The sequence below is a fragment of the Miniopterus natalensis genome, chromosome 1 (genome assembly GCF_054644295.1).
Source record: "Miniopterus natalensis isolate mMinNat1 chromosome 1, mMinNat1.hap1, whole genome shotgun sequence".
NCBI classification, from domain to species: Eukaryota; Metazoa; Chordata; class Mammalia; order Chiroptera; family Miniopteridae; genus Miniopterus; species Miniopterus natalensis.
This window is the reverse complement of record NC_142081.1, coordinates 32,722,838-32,743,817: the sequence shown is the minus strand read 5'-3', so window position 1 is coordinate 32,743,817 and position 20,980 is coordinate 32,722,838. Positions and strand designations below refer to the sequence as shown.

At 37.1% G+C, this 20,980-nt stretch overlaps 1 protein-coding gene across 1 annotated transcript in view; it reads right to left on the bottom strand.

Moving 5' to 3' along the window:
* The window catches only part of EXOC5 (exocyst complex component 5), a 42,689-nt gene that overhangs the window by 20,230 nt on the left and 1,479 nt on the right, over positions 1–20,980 (bottom strand). The window contains exons 2-6 of the mRNA XM_016198173.2: positions 8,613–8,707; positions 7,868–8,015; positions 5,617–5,811; positions 4,744–4,808; positions 1,459–1,487 (exon numbers count right to left, since the gene is read on the bottom strand). Coding sequence (XP_016053659.1) covers positions 1,459–1,487; positions 4,744–4,808; positions 5,617–5,811; positions 7,868–8,015; positions 8,613–8,707 — 532 coding nt within the window. The remainder of the gene's footprint in view (positions 1–1,458; positions 1,488–4,743; positions 4,809–5,616; positions 5,812–7,867; positions 8,016–8,612; positions 8,708–20,980) is intronic.

Sequence of the window (20,980 nt, the reverse complement as noted above, 5' to 3'; positions counted from 1 at the left end):
CACTTAGCTACAATGAGAGAGACAAGGTATCCAAGTTATTTGCTAGTATATGAATTATTTATAAATATAATGACTACAGATCTAGCCCTCTTTTGAAAAATTACAAAAACAATATGGTATTACAGGCAGTGAATCTAGACTCTACAATATACTGTGTATATAAATCTCTATTTCCAGGACAAGAAAATCTTCCCAAACTAACCAAACAGCTGTGTTTCCATAGTCTGACTGATATTTACCACTATTACTTTAAAAAGCAGCTGGCAGGGGAAAATCTCCTCGATAGCATCTCTGAGAGGAGACAGGAAAAATCTTAAACTCGAATGAACAGAGAGGGTGAGGGAGACTACAGAAATTTTTACTTGGGTTCAGATGCCTTTACCTTGAACAATGGTGAATTCGACACCAAATTTCACCTTAAAATACTATGTGATATTTGATTCACTACATTTGTGAGTCTATTATGGTTCTGAATGAATAACTGAACTTTGGAATAATCTATAGTGTTCAAAAACACTGTAGTGAATATTTGATTCACTACATTTGTGAGTCTATTATGGTTCTGAATGAATAACTGAACTTTGGAATAATCTATAGTGTTCAAAAACACTGCAGGAAGTCCAACTATCTGTGTCATCCTTATCCTAACACTTTTGGGAAAATAGGTAGTTCTTTGAGCCTTCTTTGCAAAATGGTCTCCCAAACAGTGACTCAGGCTACCACAGGAGTCTGCAAATACAGTGGCTTTTCCAGAAACCTATAATGACCTGCCTAAAATATAATCCAAAGATTGGCAAAACTCAAACTAGTCATGTAAGGAATTAAATAGGTACTAGCTATGGCCAGTGTGGCTTAGTGGTTCAAGTGTTGGCCCCCCAGTACCAAAGAGTCTCAGGTTCCATTCCCGGTCAAGGGCACATGCCTGGGTTGCAGGCTCGATCCCTGGCTCCAGTTGGGGCTGTGTGGGAGGCAACCAATCAATCAATGTGTCTCTCGCATCGATGGTTCTCTCTCTCCCCCCCACCACCCCCTTCTACTCTCTCTAAAAAGCAATGGAAAAAATATTCTCGGGTGAGGATTAAAAAACAGAAACAAAAACACCTACTTTAGAAATATCTGTATGAATACAAAACAATCTCCCAGATACATTGTTAAATTAAAAACAGAAGGTAAAAGCTATTTATATGCTACTAATTATTTCAAAATAAATGGGGATGGTAGAACTAAGTTTTACACATATATACATGATTGATGTCCTATGCTTGTATATCCATAGAATACTCTGGAAAAATACCCAAGAAACTGGTAATGGTTGTTTCAAGGAAGAGCAATCAAAGTCAGGGACAGGGTGGGAGGATGACATTGTTTCCACTATCTCTCCTCTTACTATTTTTTGTCCCTTTACACACGTAACTTATTACTTGTTCAAAACAGTTAAATAAACAGAACCCCACTTACTTGCAATTTTGGATTTTACGTCTGAAAATCTGAAAGATAAAAACAGATGGTCAAGTTCATTAGTTGTAACAAGGGTACCATAGCAATGTAAAATATTAATAAAAAGGGGAAACCAAGTTTGGTATATGAAAATCCTCTGTACTAAGGATCATCATAAAAAAAGGAAGACAAAGACAAAGTCAGAAGGGAGAGAGTACTGACAGGAAGCATGCCAGGTGACAAAACTAAATTTGGGATATTCAGAAAAGGTGGCTGGTTCTCATTTAGGAAATTCACATTGAATAACCAATTCTCTTGTTAAACAGGGAAGAATTGCATGAGGCATTTAACAATCCACCCTGCCCCAACATTGAGTTATTGTCCCTAGTCATATTCACTGGCATTTTAAATTCACTTGATATTTGCCAATTTCCCTCCCTCTGTTGGGATCTTTCATATAAAGTTCAATTATTGTTATTTAAAAGAAAAAGTATATACAAATAAGTTACTTTGAAACTAGTAGAGCCCAGCCCGGCATGGCTCAGCGTTGAGCTTCGACCTAGGATCCAGGCAATCAGGGTTCGATTCCCGGTCAGGGCACATGCCCAGGTTGCGGGCTGCAGCCGATCAATGACTCTCTCATCATTGATGTTTCTATCTCTCTCTCTCCCTCTCCCTTCCTCTCTCTGAATTCAATAAAGATATATTTAAAAAAAAAACAAAAAAAACTAGTACAGAAGCCATAAAAAGGACCAAGCAATATGCTCAGAAAAGTAACCATTAAATCTCTGTAAATTCATAAACTAAAATATGCATACCATACACTAGAATTTTTTCATATCTTAAATATCAAGGGGGAATGCACATGATGGAAAATGAATGCTGAGAGATCCTATACAGTAAGTTTGAAGAGAGAGGAAAGTGGCTGGCAAAAGAAATGCCAAAGACAGATGTTTCAGTGTGGTATGAACATCATACTATGCATTTACACAAACCTAGATGATATGGTCTACTATACACCTATGCCATATTGTATAGCCCACTGCTCCTAAACTACAAGCCTATACATCATGTTAATGTACAGAACAACACAAGATTAAATAAACCACAAAAGAAAATGATGCAATCAAGAGGCCCAATAAACCCAAGATATACGAGGCCACTGCTGATGTAACCAGGCTGTTTTATAGCAAACTTTTTTTATAAGTACAAAGAATACACTCTAAAATAATGCTAACAAGTATAGTAAATACATAAAAAACCAGTAACATAGTTGTTTATTATAATTTTCAACTATTATGTGCTTTACAGAATTGCACATGCTACACTTTTATATGACTGAAAGCACAGTAGGTTTACATAGCATTGCCACAAACACATGAGTAATGCATTGCACTACAACATCACAAGGGCTACAATGTCACTAAGTGACAGGAATTTTTCAGCTCCATTATTATTTTATGGGGTCATCATCATATATGTGGTACATGGAAGGCCAAAATGACATTATGTGGGGCATGACTGTATCAAAGTCATGGCAGATAACAGAGTAAACATAAAACCACATTAATCTTTGTGAAAAGAATTAAATCTGGTTAGGATATGTACTCAATTCCAAGGCCTGGCAGAGAGGCTAAAACAAAACTGTAAGAGAAGTACGCAATTGTGTAAGTGAAAAGCAGAAGACGATGAGTATACGAATGTGTTTTATAGAGGCAGAAGAGGACTGAGAGAGGTGGGGGAGGTGAGTCACACATTTTACCCGTGTTAAGTAAACAGCCCAATTATGAAGTGAGATAAAGTTAAAAATGAGGTTTTTGTGGGTCACTTTATTTATTTTTAATTTTTTTTAAATATATCTTTATTGATTTCAGAGAGAGGACAGGAGGGGAGAGAGAGAGATAGAAACATCAATAATGAGAGTGTCATTGATCGAGCCCGCAACACGGGCATGTGCCCTGACGGGGAATCAAACCCCGATCACCTGGATCCTAGGTCGACGCTCAACCTCTGAGCCATGCCAGGCCGGGCATGGGTCACTTTAAAAATCATTGCTCTCATGCTGGGCAAGTAATGAGATTATTAGTAATAGCTAAGTGACAGATGGCCATTACTGCTAATCCTTTATGATGACACAGTTGAGAGTAAAATAAGATGTATTTTGGGGGTAGGGAACTCACTCTCTCTGTTTGGGACATAATGGTCAAGCATTAAGTATAGCAACACATTTATATTCTACCTATACCAGGGTATCTTCAAGTATTACCCCCAAAAAATAACAGATATATTGTCTGTTATATGGGAAGACGTATTTCTCTCAGATATTCACATAGGGGAACTACTACCACCAATATTGTGTGTCTGACATTCCAATTGACTAAAGGAAAATCATGCAAAAAATTCCATCTCAGTGAAGTTTCTTTTAGAATGAAACAATTAACACCTGACTTATGTGATCCTAGGGCCTTGCAACTAAAGCAAGGGTTCTTAATCTGAAGTCCTTAGGGAGGAGTCTATGGATAAGCTAATGAGTAGAAAACTCCATGAAATTATATACAACAATCTGTATGTATCTGAATTTTTTGAAGAAACTTTATAGCTTTCATCAGCTTTTCAAAGGTGACTTAGATCTTAAAAAACTTAACTCTCGCCCTGGCCAGTGTAGCTCAGTGGAGAGTTCGCCTGAGCACCAACAGGTCACAGGTTCGATTCCCAGTCAAGGGCACATACCTAGGTTGCAGATCCAATCCCCGAACCCTCTGGGGCACATGGAGGAGGCAAACCAATCAATGTCTGTCTCTCTCTCTCTCTCTTTCTCTCTCTCTCTCATCAATCTTTCTCCCTGCCTTCCATTTTCTCTAAAAGTCAATGGAAAAAATATCCTTAGGTGAGGATTAACAACAACAACAAAACACACTTAAAAACTATCTCTCATCTATCTTTCATCTAGAGATAGGAAAAAGCAGCTGAATGATTCCATGTTTAAACTCTCTCAGTCCCTTCCCACCTTGGTTATCAAAGTCCAAAAAATAAAAACCCAAAATCTCACTTCGGTAAATTTCAAAATTCTCATCATTTTTTCCCCAGAAGGAAAACAAAGGGCTGAAATTATTTCAAGGTATATTATTAAATTTAGAAACTGAGACCATATTTTTTTCATTCAACTATTATATACTGTATGTACCTTGTACAAAGAAGGTACTAAATAAATTCTTGTTGAATGAGCAAAATCATACAGGAAAAAAAACAAGTTTATTCTATAAATTACACCATATATCCAAATTAGCTCTTGAGAAATAAACTTGCCTATCAAAAGGTAACTCTTGGGCGATTAGGTGCAACTTCTGAATGATGTCTGCTGCCTCCTTTATCTATTAAAAAATAAAAGCAATAATCCTTTTAAAACCATTATATATGTCAAAAAAAAAGTTTATATTTGAAAATAGTAATATTCCCTTATGTATGCCCACAGACCCTCACCCAAACAATTTTCTTTTAAAACAACAAATAAAACTTTTTGAGCAACAGGAATACATTTGGAGTATCACTACTGAGTCAATAAAACATACACATTTGTCTTTCTGGGACTGAAATCTTACCATTTCATAATGCCACAATCACCTTCCCAATGAAACCTGCAGTTCATTCACTCTGAAAAAATTCAACTCACTGCTTAATGAAAGCAGAAGTGTAAGTTTCTTCTGAGTTTATGAACCCAGAAAGGATAAACAAGATATATGAAAATAATTCAGATCATACTGCTGCATATATCCTACTTTAAACTAACTGAATAAAACAACAAAAATGCCATTTCAACTTATAATGATTTAGGTCAGACCACCCTCATCAAATGAAATGTAACTATTCAAAAACTACAGATATTCTGTTAATATTAAAAGTCAATTACAGAAATACTCATTAACAGTCACCTTAGCATTTCTAAACCACACATAACTTCATAAAGAAAAATGCCAGGCAAACCATTTAAAAATTAGAATATAAACACTTCATCCACAATCTGTAGGCTAGTGTATTAATTTACATTTCAGAACAATAAAAACTTTTAAGTCAGCCACTCAGTGATTTAAAGTTCTTCTCTGGAAAGTCATAATTGTAGTTTATAAATAGGACATTGTTATTAATGCTGTAATTTGCTTTTATCCTTCTAACAGTGCTCACCTTTTCAGAATTTGTAAAAACATCAGATTTCAATTCGCCGTCTAGAAACTCATTAAAGTATTTCATCAATTTCTGAGCCTCTACAGCCCGTTGTCTGGGTGTGTTTACCCCTTCCAACTGGTCTCCAAGGTGACAGACCTTGGTTGCTACATAGCTAATGTGCTCATCTAGTTCTTGGAAATGTTGGAAGGCAACCTAGAAAAAATGTGCATAAGCATAAATACAATGACAGAATCCAGTTTTACTTATCATACAATGACAGAGCCCAGATTAACTTATAATTTGTATCAAAACTATTAACTTATCACTACTCTAAATTTAGCTAACTAAAGATAACATAGAAGTTATATATGAGATAATCTACAAAAACAATTCATGCCCATTAGATCACCACATAATCTGAAAACTTTTTAACAAAGTTGCAGTTTTATACTTTTAACTATTTAAATCATCATATTGTATCATGAATACATTTGCTAATCAACAAAACAGCAAGGCTACTTACTATCCATCCTGTTTAACCAAGTTCCCAGTACCACTTACTCATAAATAATGATTCTGATAACAATGAACTAAGTATCAAAGGGACCAGTCATCTGAGCTCACTTGCTACTACAAATGAGTCAAAAACATGTTAGAAGTAAAAGACACTGATTAAAAAGAATATTTAACAAACATTTATTTTAAATATTTAAAGAGAGCCCGGCCGGGCGTGGCTCAGGGGTTGAGCATCGCCCTAGGATCCAGGCGATCGGGGTTTGATTCCCAGTCAGGGCACATGCCTGGGTTGTGGGCTCGATCAATGGATATCTCATCATTGATGTTTCTGTCTCTCTCTCTCTCCCTCTCCTTTCCTCTGTCCGAAATCAATAAAGATATATTTTTAAAAATAAATTAAATAAATAAATATTTAAAGAGAAATGCTAGTATTATAAATAAGGTAAAATATTTTTTTGTTCAGTTTTGAAAAAGATTACAATTATTCTACTGAGGCAAAGGTACATTACTTCCTAGAATATTCCTTTTCCCAGGGTACACTGATTGTGCTGTGGTAGATAAAAATTATGTACCATGAATGCTTTAGACTTGCCAATAACAAAATTGCTGATAATTCAGAATGGTAATTTTGTTCTAACCTTAAATTGAGGGGGGAAAGCTGCAAACATTTACTAAGGCCATCCCCTGTGCTACACACTGTTCTAAGCATATCAATGCATTTACTTATTTAATCCTTACAACAACCTATTTTATATATAGGTGAAAAAACTAAGGCACAGAAAGGATGAGTTGCTTGAAATTACATAGCTAATATTTTGTAGAGAACACTGGCTCCAGAACTTGTTAGATTAACTATCAATACTATTATTATTACCAAGGGAAAATTGCATTAGAAGCATTTGGAATCTATCACCTTAACTACTTAAAAACACATTTTCTATCTCATGTAAATTACTGACTTCTTTATTAAATATTTTCTCACAGCCATACATGCTTAAAGGAATCTAAATAAATGAAATCTAAGCAGAGATCAGTTTGCTAATCCCTAATGCTAAAAAACAAACAGTCCCCAGGAGGCAGCAGAGCTAAGCATTGTTCCTCAAACTTATAACATTTAAAAAGGGCAACCAAGTTCTAGATCAGGCCCAGACCGTGCAGGGGATTAGATTAAGTCTAGGACCTAAGAATGGCTAGGAAGCTTGGCCTACTTAGCCCCAGGGCCAGTTTAGTAATTTCTTTTTACTCAAAAATGGAATGAGGAAGAATTTTATACCCACTTTTCCCACAGTTACACTACAATTCTTATTAGGGCACATACCTCATAACTTTTGTAAAATTTCCCTCTAGGGAAAAACCTGATCCAGGCAATAGTATGGTATTATTTTATGATTAAATGAGAATGCAAGTCACTACCTAAATAACCAATCTAACAATGAACCCCTAAAGATACAGGTCTGCTGAAGCATCATTCCTGAAAGGTTGCATTGTTAGAGGAGAAGGACCACACTATACTGGATAGCACCCCATCCAAAGAAGGGAGTACTGTGATCCCAAACCAACATTCAATAGTAAGCCACTGCTAAGAGTATCTGATAACAATTCACTAACATTTTATCTCATGGCATGGGAATAGTAAAGAAAAACCTCAACAGTTAATCTCATTTGACTAGATTTTTATTAAGAACTAAAAGCTGGAAGGAAATAAAGATATTATAGCCTATATAAACTATTCATTGCTTAGTTAAGTATTTACCTGATTGCTTTTCTGGAGTTCTTGTACCTTCTTGGCAAATTCCTTGGCTTCTTTCTGACACTGTTGCTCTAGTTTCTCTACTTTCCTCTGAATCCTTTCATCCATTATTTGGAGTTCTTGAATATGATTTACAAATTCTTCTAATAACCTAACAGAGAAAAATGAGAGTATGTATCAATCCATCTATGATTAATTTTAGGAACAAAACAGTTCATTTATCATTGTAAATAAGGTATTAATAAGCATTTCTTGAACTAAGGATGATCATGTTAATCTTCTCTATAGCACCTTGTTAGGGACTATCTCTGATATGAAAGAAAACTTCACCTAGAATCTCCATTAACCCTCCAAATGGAAACCAATTGCAAAGAAACAATCAAAAGGCAAATGTACTACATAAAAATAATATTGTGCATTCCAGGGTACAGTGACTTTCTCTGTTCCCCAATTTAAAACTATACTTAAAAACAAATTCAACATGTTTTTTATTACCAACTCTTTCTAATTTATTACTAATTGGAGAAAATATTAAATTCTTATCCCTTCCCTCATTCTCTAAAATAAAAGGAATGTAAAGACAAAAAAAAAAAAATCAATCCCAAATTTCTAATGCTTGTATCTTTTAATGACCAACTGTTAAACTAAAATTCCTTTACATGAACATTAAAAGAAATTCCAACAGTCACATCTATTTCAAACACAAATTTGTACTAGACTGGGTCTACGAAAAAAAATTTTACTTCACCTTTTAGGATCAAAAGCTTCAGATCCCCCTCTAGAGCCTCCTCCTGGGGTTCTCCATACAAGACGTTCAATATACTCATCTGCCACAAAAGGCTCCTAGTTTACAAAATAAATGTTCTTTCAAAAATTTTCATAGAAGATAACTTAATATAACTTAATAAAAATGAAACAGAGTCTACTAATGTGAGGACTTCAAATGAAATTAAATTACTAATGCCAGTTAAAACAACACAATAGAAAAGTGAGCCAAGGACACAATTTATAGAATACAAATAGTCAAGAAACATAAAATACATGCAATTTCACTAATAATCAAATTACCACTTTTTTATCTCACAAAGTGACAAAGTTTTTTAAAATTATAACATGTAATTCAGGAGAGGGTAAACTGAAATTCACACTTTCACTACTGTTAGAAATGTTAACAGGTATACAATATTTTTTAAGGCGATAGGTAATACTTTGGTAACATCAACAGTATTACAAATGTTCTTACTATTTTACTCAGTAATTCTACTTTTAAAATTTTAAGGGAAAAGCAGATATGAACACAAAAACTTTTTGCAGAATGTTCACTGAGTACTATATACAATGTAAAATGGTCTACATAAATACTTAACAAAATCACTATTGAAAAATTACCGTAAACTTATAAGATGAAAAACTATGCCATTAAAATCATGTTATAAAATAATTTAAATAAAATGAGAAAAAATGCTTACAACATCTGATGAAAAAAGCAGGATATAAAATTGTCTAAATTTTCTCAGGAAAAAAGCATTAATTAGAAAACAAAAAATATTAGACTAGAAGGATCAAAAAAATATTCAAATCTTCACCATCAGCTAGCTGATAATGCATTTTTAAAATACACAGTAATTTATGTATTTCCTATATTACCCTCTTGCAAATGAGTATCATATATTGCCCTTCACTTAGCATGTAACTTAAACTGACAGCACTTGCTAGTGATCACCCCAGTTTAAATTCTTAGATCTATAAAATTTTCTATTTGTTAATCATACTTTAAAAGCATTTTCATTGATAAACATTCACTGAACAACACAATTTCTAGTATCAAGCGCTCTGTTAGACTTTGGAATAAAAAGATGTATAAAACACAAACTGTACCCCTGAGAAACTCATAATCTAATAGGAAAATATATAATGAATACAATGTGATAAGTAAAATTCAAAATGCATGCACAAACTTCAATATTAAAACTGCTGAGTGAGCTGTTTTAACTCAGTAGGTAATTGAGACATGGAAATAGGATATTTATTAAGTCACTGAGCTTGGTTCATGGAGAGTTGGTTAGGCATGTGAGTGCCTACCAAAAATGGACAACAGCTGCAATTATAACTTCATTCAGGGGTGGTCATGAAATTCAGTGGCAAGAAAAATATCTTCCCAATAGGCAAAGGTTAGGGAAACATACTTGATCATCCTCTTGGGTAGACAGAGAGCTGACCTGAGGTTGTAATATACATGAACTTACAGATCATGGCAAAGGGCCTGGCTATCAGAGGACAAAGATTAGAAAATGAAGACAGGGAAATCTGGGGTAGAGTCATGTAGATGGATATATGAGAATGGGCATGAAGTATGAAGATCTTTGTACATATAACACGTTTAACACCCCCAGAAGACAGACATCCACCATAGAAGAAGAATTAAACAACAAGGACGACAAAAGGCCTCTGCCAGTTGACATCAGTCAGCCTCTGCCCAGCATTAGCATGGTGAACAGAGCAAATGGTATAGACACAACATGGCTCCAAAAGCATGAGATCCTACTTACCAAGGCTGATTCAACTACTGTCAAAGACAAATGTATAACCTATCAGTGGCAGAGACCAACTCTGAGCCCTAAAACAGTCCCATCCTTCAAGCAGACTAATCAGCCACATGATGGCAAGTTGACTACTTTGAGCCCTTTCCAGTCTGGAAAAGTAATTCATTCTGACAAATATTAAAAACATTCTGAGTTGGGTTTGTCTCTCCTCAGAGAGAGAGTTTGTTCCCCTGGCACAAGATCCCATATATCACATCAGACCAAGGGACCCATTTTACAGCAAAGGAGGTGACCATGGGATCCACTGGTCATATTACAAACCACACCACCCAGTAGCCGCCAGCCTGATAGAGCATTGGAACAGCCCACTGAACGCATAGCTGAAGCACTGGTTCAGAGACAATACTCTATAAAGATGGAGCACTATCCTCCAAGATGTAGTATACATTCTGAACTAAAAACTTTTATATGATGCTGTGTCCCCAGAAGGAAAAATACATGAGTCTAAGAACAAGGAGTTAATGCAGAAGTGGCCTTGCTTATAATGATCCCTAATTTGTGCTTGCTATTGCTGCAATTCTAGGGTCTATAGAATTACAGGTATTACTCTCCAAAGGGGAAACACTTTACCTGGGAACATAGTAAGAGTCCCATTAAACTATAACTACAGGTGCTGCCTGGGCACTTTGGCTGCTTATATTCAGGGAATAAAAGGTGAGGAGTGACCATCTTTGTCAGGGGCAATTGACTCATCATTATGAGGAAGCAAGGCTGCTATTACACAATGGGTAGAGGAAATAATATATTTCACACATAGATCTCCTCAAGGGAATCTCTTGATACCCCCCTGACCAATTCTAAAGTACATGGACAAGTAGCAACCCTGGCCTAAGAAGGGGTATGTAACCAGTTAAACCACTAAGAATAGCAGAGGTACTAGCTGAAGGTGAGGGACGAAGAGGAGTGGTTAGAATAAAGAGTAGAGGAGGGAAACAGTGAGTATCAGTTGCAACCCAAGACCTGCTGTTCATCCCACTAAACTTCTAATTTTCCTCCAAGAAAAGAACCCTAACTGGAAAGTTGGAGGAGCTGCTCCCAGAATGTATATGAAGAAATGGGAGTCTAGTGGCACCAGGTTGGTCTGTGGTAGATACAATGATGTGTCATCCAAGAAAGGACTTGCCCTAGCTCCTAGTAGTGCTGTCCCCAGAGAGCCTTCATCTGGCAGTATTTTCAGGGATCCCCTAAGCTGCAGAAAGCCACTTCACTCAATGCTACTTATAACTTTCCCAATGTGGCCTATGTCCAATGACTGACTAAGATGGGGATTATAAAGGCCTGGCCACTTTGGTCCAAAGCTGGACATTTTAGCTCCAGAACTCCCCATAGGGGCCACCAACACTGTCACTAAGCCAGCATTGTACCTCTACTTTTCCACAGGCCCAATCTTGCTTCCTTATGCTGCTGCTTCACAGATTTTCATTCAAAGGGTGCTTCCTAATAAATATTCTGCACACTAAACTCTGTCTCAGTCTTCTCAAGAGAACTCAACTTGCAACACTGCAGTAGTCCCATCAGAGATGATAATGGCTCAGATATAAGTGGCAGTAGACGGGGTGCTGAAAAATGGTCAGGTTCATGACAATTTAAAGGATGTACTCATACAAACTGCTTATGGATTGATGTGGGGAGAAATTTAAAAAAGGAATCACAATTACTCATAGAGGTTTGCAGCCTGAACTGTGTGAATTGGGGGGGGGGGGGGTGCCATTTACTAAGACTGGGGAAAGAGATGGAAGAGGGAACAAGAATTTTGTTCTGCATTTGATATGTTGTAGATGTCTAATAGATATGCAAGTGAAAGCACACAGTCAGAAAAATAAGTTTGTATTACAGGGAAGAAACTGAAGCTAGATATAATTTTAAAAGATATTTAAAACTTCTAAATTAAATGAGATCATCTAGAAGGAAGAAGAGCATGCCAACATTTGGAGGAAGAGGGAAGAAAAAGATCCAGCAACAATGAACAAAATCAAAGCAGGAGGGATAAGTGAAGGAGGAAAAATTAGGGAGAGAACAGTGTCCTGGAAACAAAGTGCAGGTTTTATCTTCAGAGGCAATCAAATTACCACAAAAGTTTAAGATAAATCAGGTACTGATCTCAAAGTACTCAAAGTTCAAAAAAAGCAAAAAATAAAAACAAAAATCTTTCTGCTTATAAAACCAAATAAATCTCAATAAATTGTTTTATACTACTCAATCTTGCAAAAAAGGCATTAACAATGAGAAAAAGCCAAATTAACAAATTCTAAGACCACCACACGACCAAGCCCTCCCAAGAGGATTCTCAAAGATACTTGTAAACAAGTCCCCTCAAAAATTCTTTTAGAATTTCATGAACCTGATGAAAGTATATCTTCACCTTCTATTTTACTATAGTAATTAAAAGCAAAAATTGCCAAAACTAAAAAAAAAAAAAAAAATTGAAGTATACACTATAGACTAAGATACTATTGTATTAAATTCAACTTTACATAATTGGTTACTGTGCTGCTCTATTAAACTGATTTCATTTCATATTCCTTACATACGCTACCAATTGTAAAAAAAAATTGGGGTTTATGGTCATTTCTATTAAAAATTAAGACATCAAGCCCTTGGACAGGAACATAAATGCCTAATTTAACACTGTTTCTTTGAGATATCCAACTAAACTTTTATATTTTCTTAGAGCATCTTTCCCAAAACAGATCCAATACAATGTGTTACAACCACCATATCTGTCTCTCCACTCCCCTCCCATGCCCCCCCAAAGTCATGTCAGCTCCTGTAAACATGGACTTTATAAAGCCTTCTCAAAGCTTCCCCCAACTGCCCCTATGGTCTCAATGACCTGATACAAGCCAACATGCATATACAGATCCTCTCTCTCCTCAGTATTTCCTGAAAACACACCTCACCTTACAAATTGTAGTTATCTTCTATCTCTGCCTTGGAATGCCCTTTTCCAAAAAGTTTCTATAAACATGCAATTTTTTTATTAATCTTCACCCAAGGATACTTTTTCCATTGCTTTTCAGAGAGAATAGAAGGGAGAGAGAGGAAAAAAAAAACATCGATGTGACAGACACATTGATTGGTTGTCTCCTGCACTCCCCTGCAACCAAGGTCCGTGCCCTTGGCCAGAATTGAACCCAGGACCCTTCAGTCAGCAGGTGGACACTGACCACCGAGGAAACTGGTTAGGGCTATCAACATGCAATTTACATGTCATTACTATATGAAGCCTTTCCTAATTATCATAAGAAGCGATTCTATACTCCCAGTGCATTGTTTTATCTGTTAACAAATGTCTCCCTGTGAAGTTGTGATAGAAGAAATACATAATTTGCTCTTTGTACTCCACTCCTGGCCACAGCTCCTAAAACTTTTGTAATTTTCCAAGTGATAAAGGTGCTAGGAGCATCTTTTGTTCTAATATAGTTCCTGACACAGAGATTCTAAACCCCTTGGAATTTTCTGGGTAATAGGAGCATCTTTTGTTCTACTGAAGCAACTCTTGGTGGGCTCCTAGATGGGGGCTCATCACGAGAAAGATCAAGCATAATTAGAGGGCTGGAACTTTCAGTCCCACCCTCTAAACTCCATGGAGGGGAGAAGGGCTAGAAATTGAGTTAATAATCAATTATTCCTACGTGATGAAGCCTCCATAAAAATCCCTAAAATACAAGGCTCAAAGAGCTTCCAAGTTGCAGAACACATCAAGATGCTGGGAGGGTGGCACACTCAGAGAAGGCATGGAAACACTGCACTCCCCCATATCTTGCCCTATGCATCTCTTCCATCTGGTTGTCCCTGAGTTGTATCCTATTATTATAAACTAGTAATCTAGTACTGTTTTCCTGAGTTCTGTGAGCCGTTGCAGCAAATTAATGAATCTGAAGAGGGGGTCATGAGAACCCCCCAAAATAGCCGGTCAGTCAGAAACACGAGTAACAACCTGGACTGCAACTGGTATCTGAAGTGGTAGTGGCTTGTAAGACTTGAGCCCTTAACTTGTGGGATCTGAGGCTAACTCCAGGTAGAGAGTGTCAGAATTAAAATGAATTTGTAGGACACCCAATCAGTGTCCAACTGGAAAACCAAATGTGGGAAAAATTCCCACACATCTAGTGTCGGAGGTGAAGTACTGAGACTAGTGGTAGAGTGTTGAGAGAAGAAAGAGTTATTTTCCTTTCATCCCCTCAACTACATTTTTAACTCGAAATATCTTTTAACTCCAGTAACTTGGAATGACTTCTGGCCTAGGGTAGGTAAGATACACAATAAAATATTTGCTGAATAAATACATTTTCTCACATACATATTGTAATTGGTAGTCAGGTTCCACAAACATTTATTTAACAGCTAACATGGCTGAAACAAGTAGCATTTCAGCACATTAATGGTAAAGGAGTGGTTCTTACTTGTATATATCATATTCATTAGTATATATTTAGCTAGTTAACAGATCTTTCGATAAGTCTAAGTAGCTTTTGTAACTTAATTTGAAAACCTAAGGGACATAAATTTGTGTGTGAAAATGTGCTCTTGGCTGCTCAAATTTTAATCTGGCCTGGCCAGGCATGGCTCAGTGGTTGAGCGTTGACCTAGGATCCAGGAAGTCGCGGTCTGATTCCCAGTCAGGGCACATGGCCCGGGTTATGGGCTCAATCCCCAGTCGGGGATGTGCAGGAGGCAAACGATCAATGACTCTCTCATCACTGATGTTTCTTTTTCTCTCTCTCCCCCTCTCCCTTCCTCTCTCTGAAATCAATCTATATATATATATATATATATATATATATATATTTATTATTATTATTATTTTTAATTCTAGTCAGGAAGTCAAAAAGCCATTGTCACCACAGTAAAATTACATGACCTCAAATACTATTATCAAGGCACCTACATTTATAGTAAAAAAAAACACACAGCACAACTAATTCTGGCATTCGGGACCTCTACAATTAACCTCCAATTTACCGTATATGCCATTCTTCTTCATGCATGCTACACTCCAGCCAAAATGAACTCAACCCCTGTCCCCAGGGTCTACACTTACTTCCCTTTAAGTCTTGGATTTTACTATCTGCTTTGTTAAAAAATCCCTCCACCCAGTTCCACAAACTCAAATCTAACTTATCCTTTGTATATCATTCATATGTCACCTCCTAATCCTTTTACACTTCTAGAAGTAATCTTCCCATCTTCTCAACTACTCTATCACTTTATCTAGACCTCTTTGACACCATTTATAACTTGATTTCAAGAGTATGTCGTTGCATATCTATTTTTCCCTCCCTCTATTTAACAATAATGGCAGGTTCTACATATAATTCAACATTTTCAAAGTATGTTCCATGGAATTCACAAAATTAATAAGCACTACAAAATAAAAGTCTCAAGGTCAAAAAAGTTTGAAAAATGAACTCAGAATTTTTAACATTCTAAGGTATACTGTAAATCTCTAATGAAACAAAGTATACCCCTTTCCAAAACCTATTTGGCCTCTGAACCATTTGGGGGTTTTTAGAGCCCACTGTATATAATTAATATGTCTATGGCATGCAGCATCATTAATCCTGACACCTTATCTTGAACTTAATAGGTACTCAGCAAATACTGGTTGAATAAATGGGTAATTGGCCCTAGTTAACAAAGAACTCTCCCATTAAGGTAACTTGCCCAAAAAGAGAATACTCCAGAATAACGAGAAAAAAACTAGCAAGTGAGAAGGGAGTACAATGTCCTCAGTAGTGCAATAAGAGGAAGAAGAATATTTGCAACAACAGAAAAAGAATTTACTACCCCATTTCTGTTCAGAAATGTCCATCCTGAGTTGATCATTTACAGACACTGCACACAGATCCCTTCCAAAAAAGGGGGCGGGGGGGGGGGCTGAAACTAAGAAGATATTCTGCTCAATTTCCAGGATACTCACTGTTAAAATAACTGAATAATCTATTACTAATCATTTCTGTCAACTGAGGAAATACCCTATAGTTGATTTTATTGTATGAAGGTGTTTAAGTTAAAAAGACAGTCTCAGAGATTAGAGATGGTGGAGGAACTAAGTGGAAGCTACACTGACACTCTCCAGAGACCAAACTGGAATTACAACTGAAATATAGAAAAATCATCCTGAATAATCAACTGCAACTGAAGATGAGCTAGGGAGCACACTCATAACCAAGGAGGAAAACTGGAGATGGCATAAAGACTGGTAGGAAGTGCGGAGGTACAAGAGGGCCGGCTGGGCTCCCACAGGCAGCAGCTGAAGGTCCCAGAGGGATATCTCAGCTGTGGGGGGTTCACACAGAGGACTCTGGGGCCTAAATCCCAGGCTGGGCTTCCCAGCCAAGAGCACCAGAATTGAGAAAGATGCCCACATAACATCTGGCTGTGAAAAGCAGCAGGGTTTCTGTCTGCCAGGGAGAGGCGGCTAGAAATGCAGGCACCCTCTTAAAAAGCCAACACACAAAGTTTTGTGTGCACTCACCTTGGGCTCCAGCAGAGGGAGGGCAGAGTGGACTGGAGCTGTGTGAGGAGAATCTGGGGTTGTGGGCTCTAGAGACTGAGATCAGAGGGCACCCCTCTTGGTTCCTGTGCAGAGTCATTCCCCCATAATGCAGAGGACATTTTTCTCAGGCAGACTATTTGCTGTTTTTGCCTGAGGGAAGGGGACAACTGCCCCACCCTTCTGGAAAACCTCCCACCGAACCCAGAGGAGTTTCTACAGCTAGAGGCTCATTAAGAGAATAAGATTAATCAACCTGCAAGCACAGGCAGTCCTCAGAGTGCTTTGAGTCTTTGCCTGATCTGCTTCTGGACCCCGGTCTTGGAAAAGCAGACTTTGGTGTGCATCTTGGTCCTGTCCTACCCCACCCAGCCCCAGCAAAGGAGACATCAAGCCTAGGGTTGTCAATAGCTCCAAACAGGGTACTCAGGGCCAGTTACAAACTGCATCTGACACTGGCCTGCACCAGAGGCCCTCCAAAAAGACTGAGAGCCCTAGCAGATCTGCCTAAATACACAGAAACAAACCAAACAGGCAGCCAAAATGGGAAGACAAAAAAAAAACAAAAAAACAAGCCCCAAATGAAAGAAGAACAAGAGAAGTCTCCAGAAAAAGAGCTAAATGAAATGGAGATAAGCAATCTATCATATATAGAGTTCAGAATACTGATTGTAAGGATGCCCAACAGCATGAAAAAAGGTTTGGAAACTAAGAATGAAATTAAGAATGACATAGCAGAAATAAAGAATACATTGGAAGGAATGAACAGCAGATTAGAGGAAGCTGAGGAAGATCGATCAGTAAATTAGAAGACAAGGTAGAAAAAAATCACTCAATCAGAGAACCAAAAAGATAAAACAATTAAAAAACAGGAGGACAGTTTAAGGGAGCTGTGCGACAACATGAAAGGTAACAATATTCACATTATAGGAGTGCCAGAGAGGTCGAAAGCAAGCAAGGGTTAGAGAACCTGATTGAAGAAATAATGGCAGAAAACTTCCCTAACCTGGTGAAGGAAAAAGTCACACAAGTTCAGGAGGCACAGAGAGTCCCAAGCAAGAAGAATCCAAAGAGGTCCCCGCCCAGATAAATCATCATAATTAAAATGCCAAAAATTCAAGAGAAGGAGAGAATATTAAGGGCAGCTAGAGAAAAGAAATCTGTTACCTACAAAGGAACTCCCATAAGGCTGTCAGCTGACTTCTCATCAGAAACTCTACATGCCAGAAGGGAATGGCATGAAGTATTCAAGGTAATGCAAAACAAGGATCTGAAACCAAGACTACTCTATCAGCAATACTATCATTCAAGATAGATGGTGAAATAATGAGCTTCCCAGACAAAAAAAAAGGCTAAAGGAGCTTATCACCATCAAGCCAGCATTGCAGGAAATGTTAAAGGAGCTGCTGTAATTAGAAGGAGAAATAGAGAAACAAACATAGGCATAAAAAAATAAAATGGTGCCGGTCGGGCATGGCTCAGCGGTTGAGCATCAACCTAGGATCCAGGTGATCAGGGTTCGATTCCCAGTCAGGGCACATGCCCAGGTTGCGGGCTCGATCAATGACTCTCTCATCATTGATGTTTCTATCTCTCTCTCTCCTTCTCCTTTCCTCTCTCTGAAATTAATAAAGATATATTTTTTTAAAAAAAATTAAATGGCAATAGATAAATGTCTATCAATAACAACTCTAAACGAATCAAATGCTCCAATAAAAAGACATAGGGTGGATGAATAGATAAGAAAACATGACCCAAATATATGCTGTCTACAAGAGACTCAAAATAAAAGACTTACACAGGATGAGAGTGAAGAGATGGAAAAAAATTTTCCATGCAAATGAAAATTAAAAAACAACAACTGAGGTAGCAATACTCATATTGGACAAAACAGACTTCAAAATGAAGACTATAATGAGAGACAAGAAAGGTCACTACATAATACTAAAGGGATCGATCCAACAAGAGGATATAACCCTAATAAACATATATGCACCCAATATGGAAGCACCTAAATTTATTAAAAAAACTTCTAGGGGACTTTAAGGAAGAGACTGACAACAAGACAGTCATACTAGGGGACTATGACACCCCATTGATTTCACTGGATAGGTCTTCCAGGCAAAAAATCAACAAGGAAACAGTGACCCTAAATGATAAACTAGATCAGATGGATTTAATTGACATTTACAGGACATTCCACCCCAACGCTGCAAAATATACATTCTTCTCAAGTGCACATCAGTAGATGAGTGGATAAAAAAGCTGTAGTACATTTACAGCATGGAATACTATGCAGCTATAAAAAAGAGGGATCACTTATCCTTTGGGACAGCATAGAGGGAAGTGGAGAGTATTATTCTTAGCAAAATAAGCCAGTCAGAGAAAGACAAGTACCACATGATCTCACTCATATGTGGAATGTAATAAACAAAACCGATGAACAAAACAGATCCAGAGACATAGAAGCATGGAACAGACTGAAGGATCTCAGAGGGAAGGTGGGGATGAGGGAGTGGGTGGGGAGAGATTAATCAAAGAACTTACGTGTTTATAAGCACAACCCATGGACACAGACATTGTTATGGGGAAGGCCTGGGAATGGGGTGGATGCGGGGTGGAGGGGATCAATGGGGGGGAAAAGGGGACATCTATAATACTTTCAACAATAAAGATAAATTTAAAAAAATAAAGGAGGGGGGAGGCAGTTTCATGAGACCAATAATAGTATTTTAAAAGAAGTAGAATTAACACATGAAATTTCATGTATTCAAAGCATAATTTTGTATTGATTTGCTCTCTTTCAAAGTGGAAAAATGAAAGCACAATTTACCTTAATAGTGCATTAAACCAGGACACATAAAAACTAAATATCCTTGACTGTGTCCTGCCTGACCTCTGCTTCCCACAATTCCCCAGCTGTGACTAAGAAAAGGAAGCAAGAAAAAAAGACACTCCCTGACTTGTGCTACAACCTAGATCCTATGGAAGTAGCAACAGGAAACAGCAGCAATGACTAAGGTTTGGTTTTTTTAAAATCCCCCTCCTCCCTCTAAGAGACCAACTTTTCACTTAGGAATGAAAACTTATTCAACAGTAGAGCCCATTAGAGGGCTAAAAAGAGAAATATATTTCTTAATCGTACTATTAAAATTTAATTGTAACTATTAATGTAATAATGCTTTCCATATTGATGAAACAAGAAGCTACATATGGTCAGGAAAAAGTAAGTTACATGAGTTAAGATCCATAAGCATGTTTAAGAATGCACTATGAACCCTCTAGCCACAGAACTAGTCTGTCTCTGTCATCACTGTATCAGCAGTGATTTTCAACCTATTTCATCTCATAGCACACATAAACTATTTACTAAAATTCTGTGGCACACCAAAAAATGCTATATTTTTTACTGATCTGACAAAAAAATAGGTATAATTCTGATGCATTCACAGTGGACAGCTACTGCTGTGTTGGTTGTTGTCATTTTTTTATCTGACAATCCAAGGGAAAAGAGGTCAGTGTCCCTGACTAAATAGTCAGGTGTTGCACGTTTTAAAAATTCTTGCAGCATATCAGTTAAAAATTGCTGCTCTATCAGTAAATGAATATTACTAGCTATCACATAACTGGAGTCACTGAGTTAAGTTAAACCCTAATTTGACTTAACTACTTTACTAAATGGTGAGACCCTAGAAAGCGAAATATATATTTCTCTACCTCCTCCCCCCCTTCCTCTCAACCGAAGTAGAAATCAAATACACTTTCAAATAAGTTATGTGGAATCATGTAGTCAAACAATTAAAGAAAAGTGGACATAATATGGTCTGCAACACAATTGGGAATGTCAAGCAGTATTCAACTCAAAGACTAATGCCTTATGAACCGTATGACAAAATCAGTTTTCTATTAAAAGCTAGCTGGTCAAGTATTTCATTACGTAAATTATAGATGTCAACTTCATAGTTTCCTACCTTTACAAGATGTAAAAAAATAAAACAAAGAACTACAGAACTA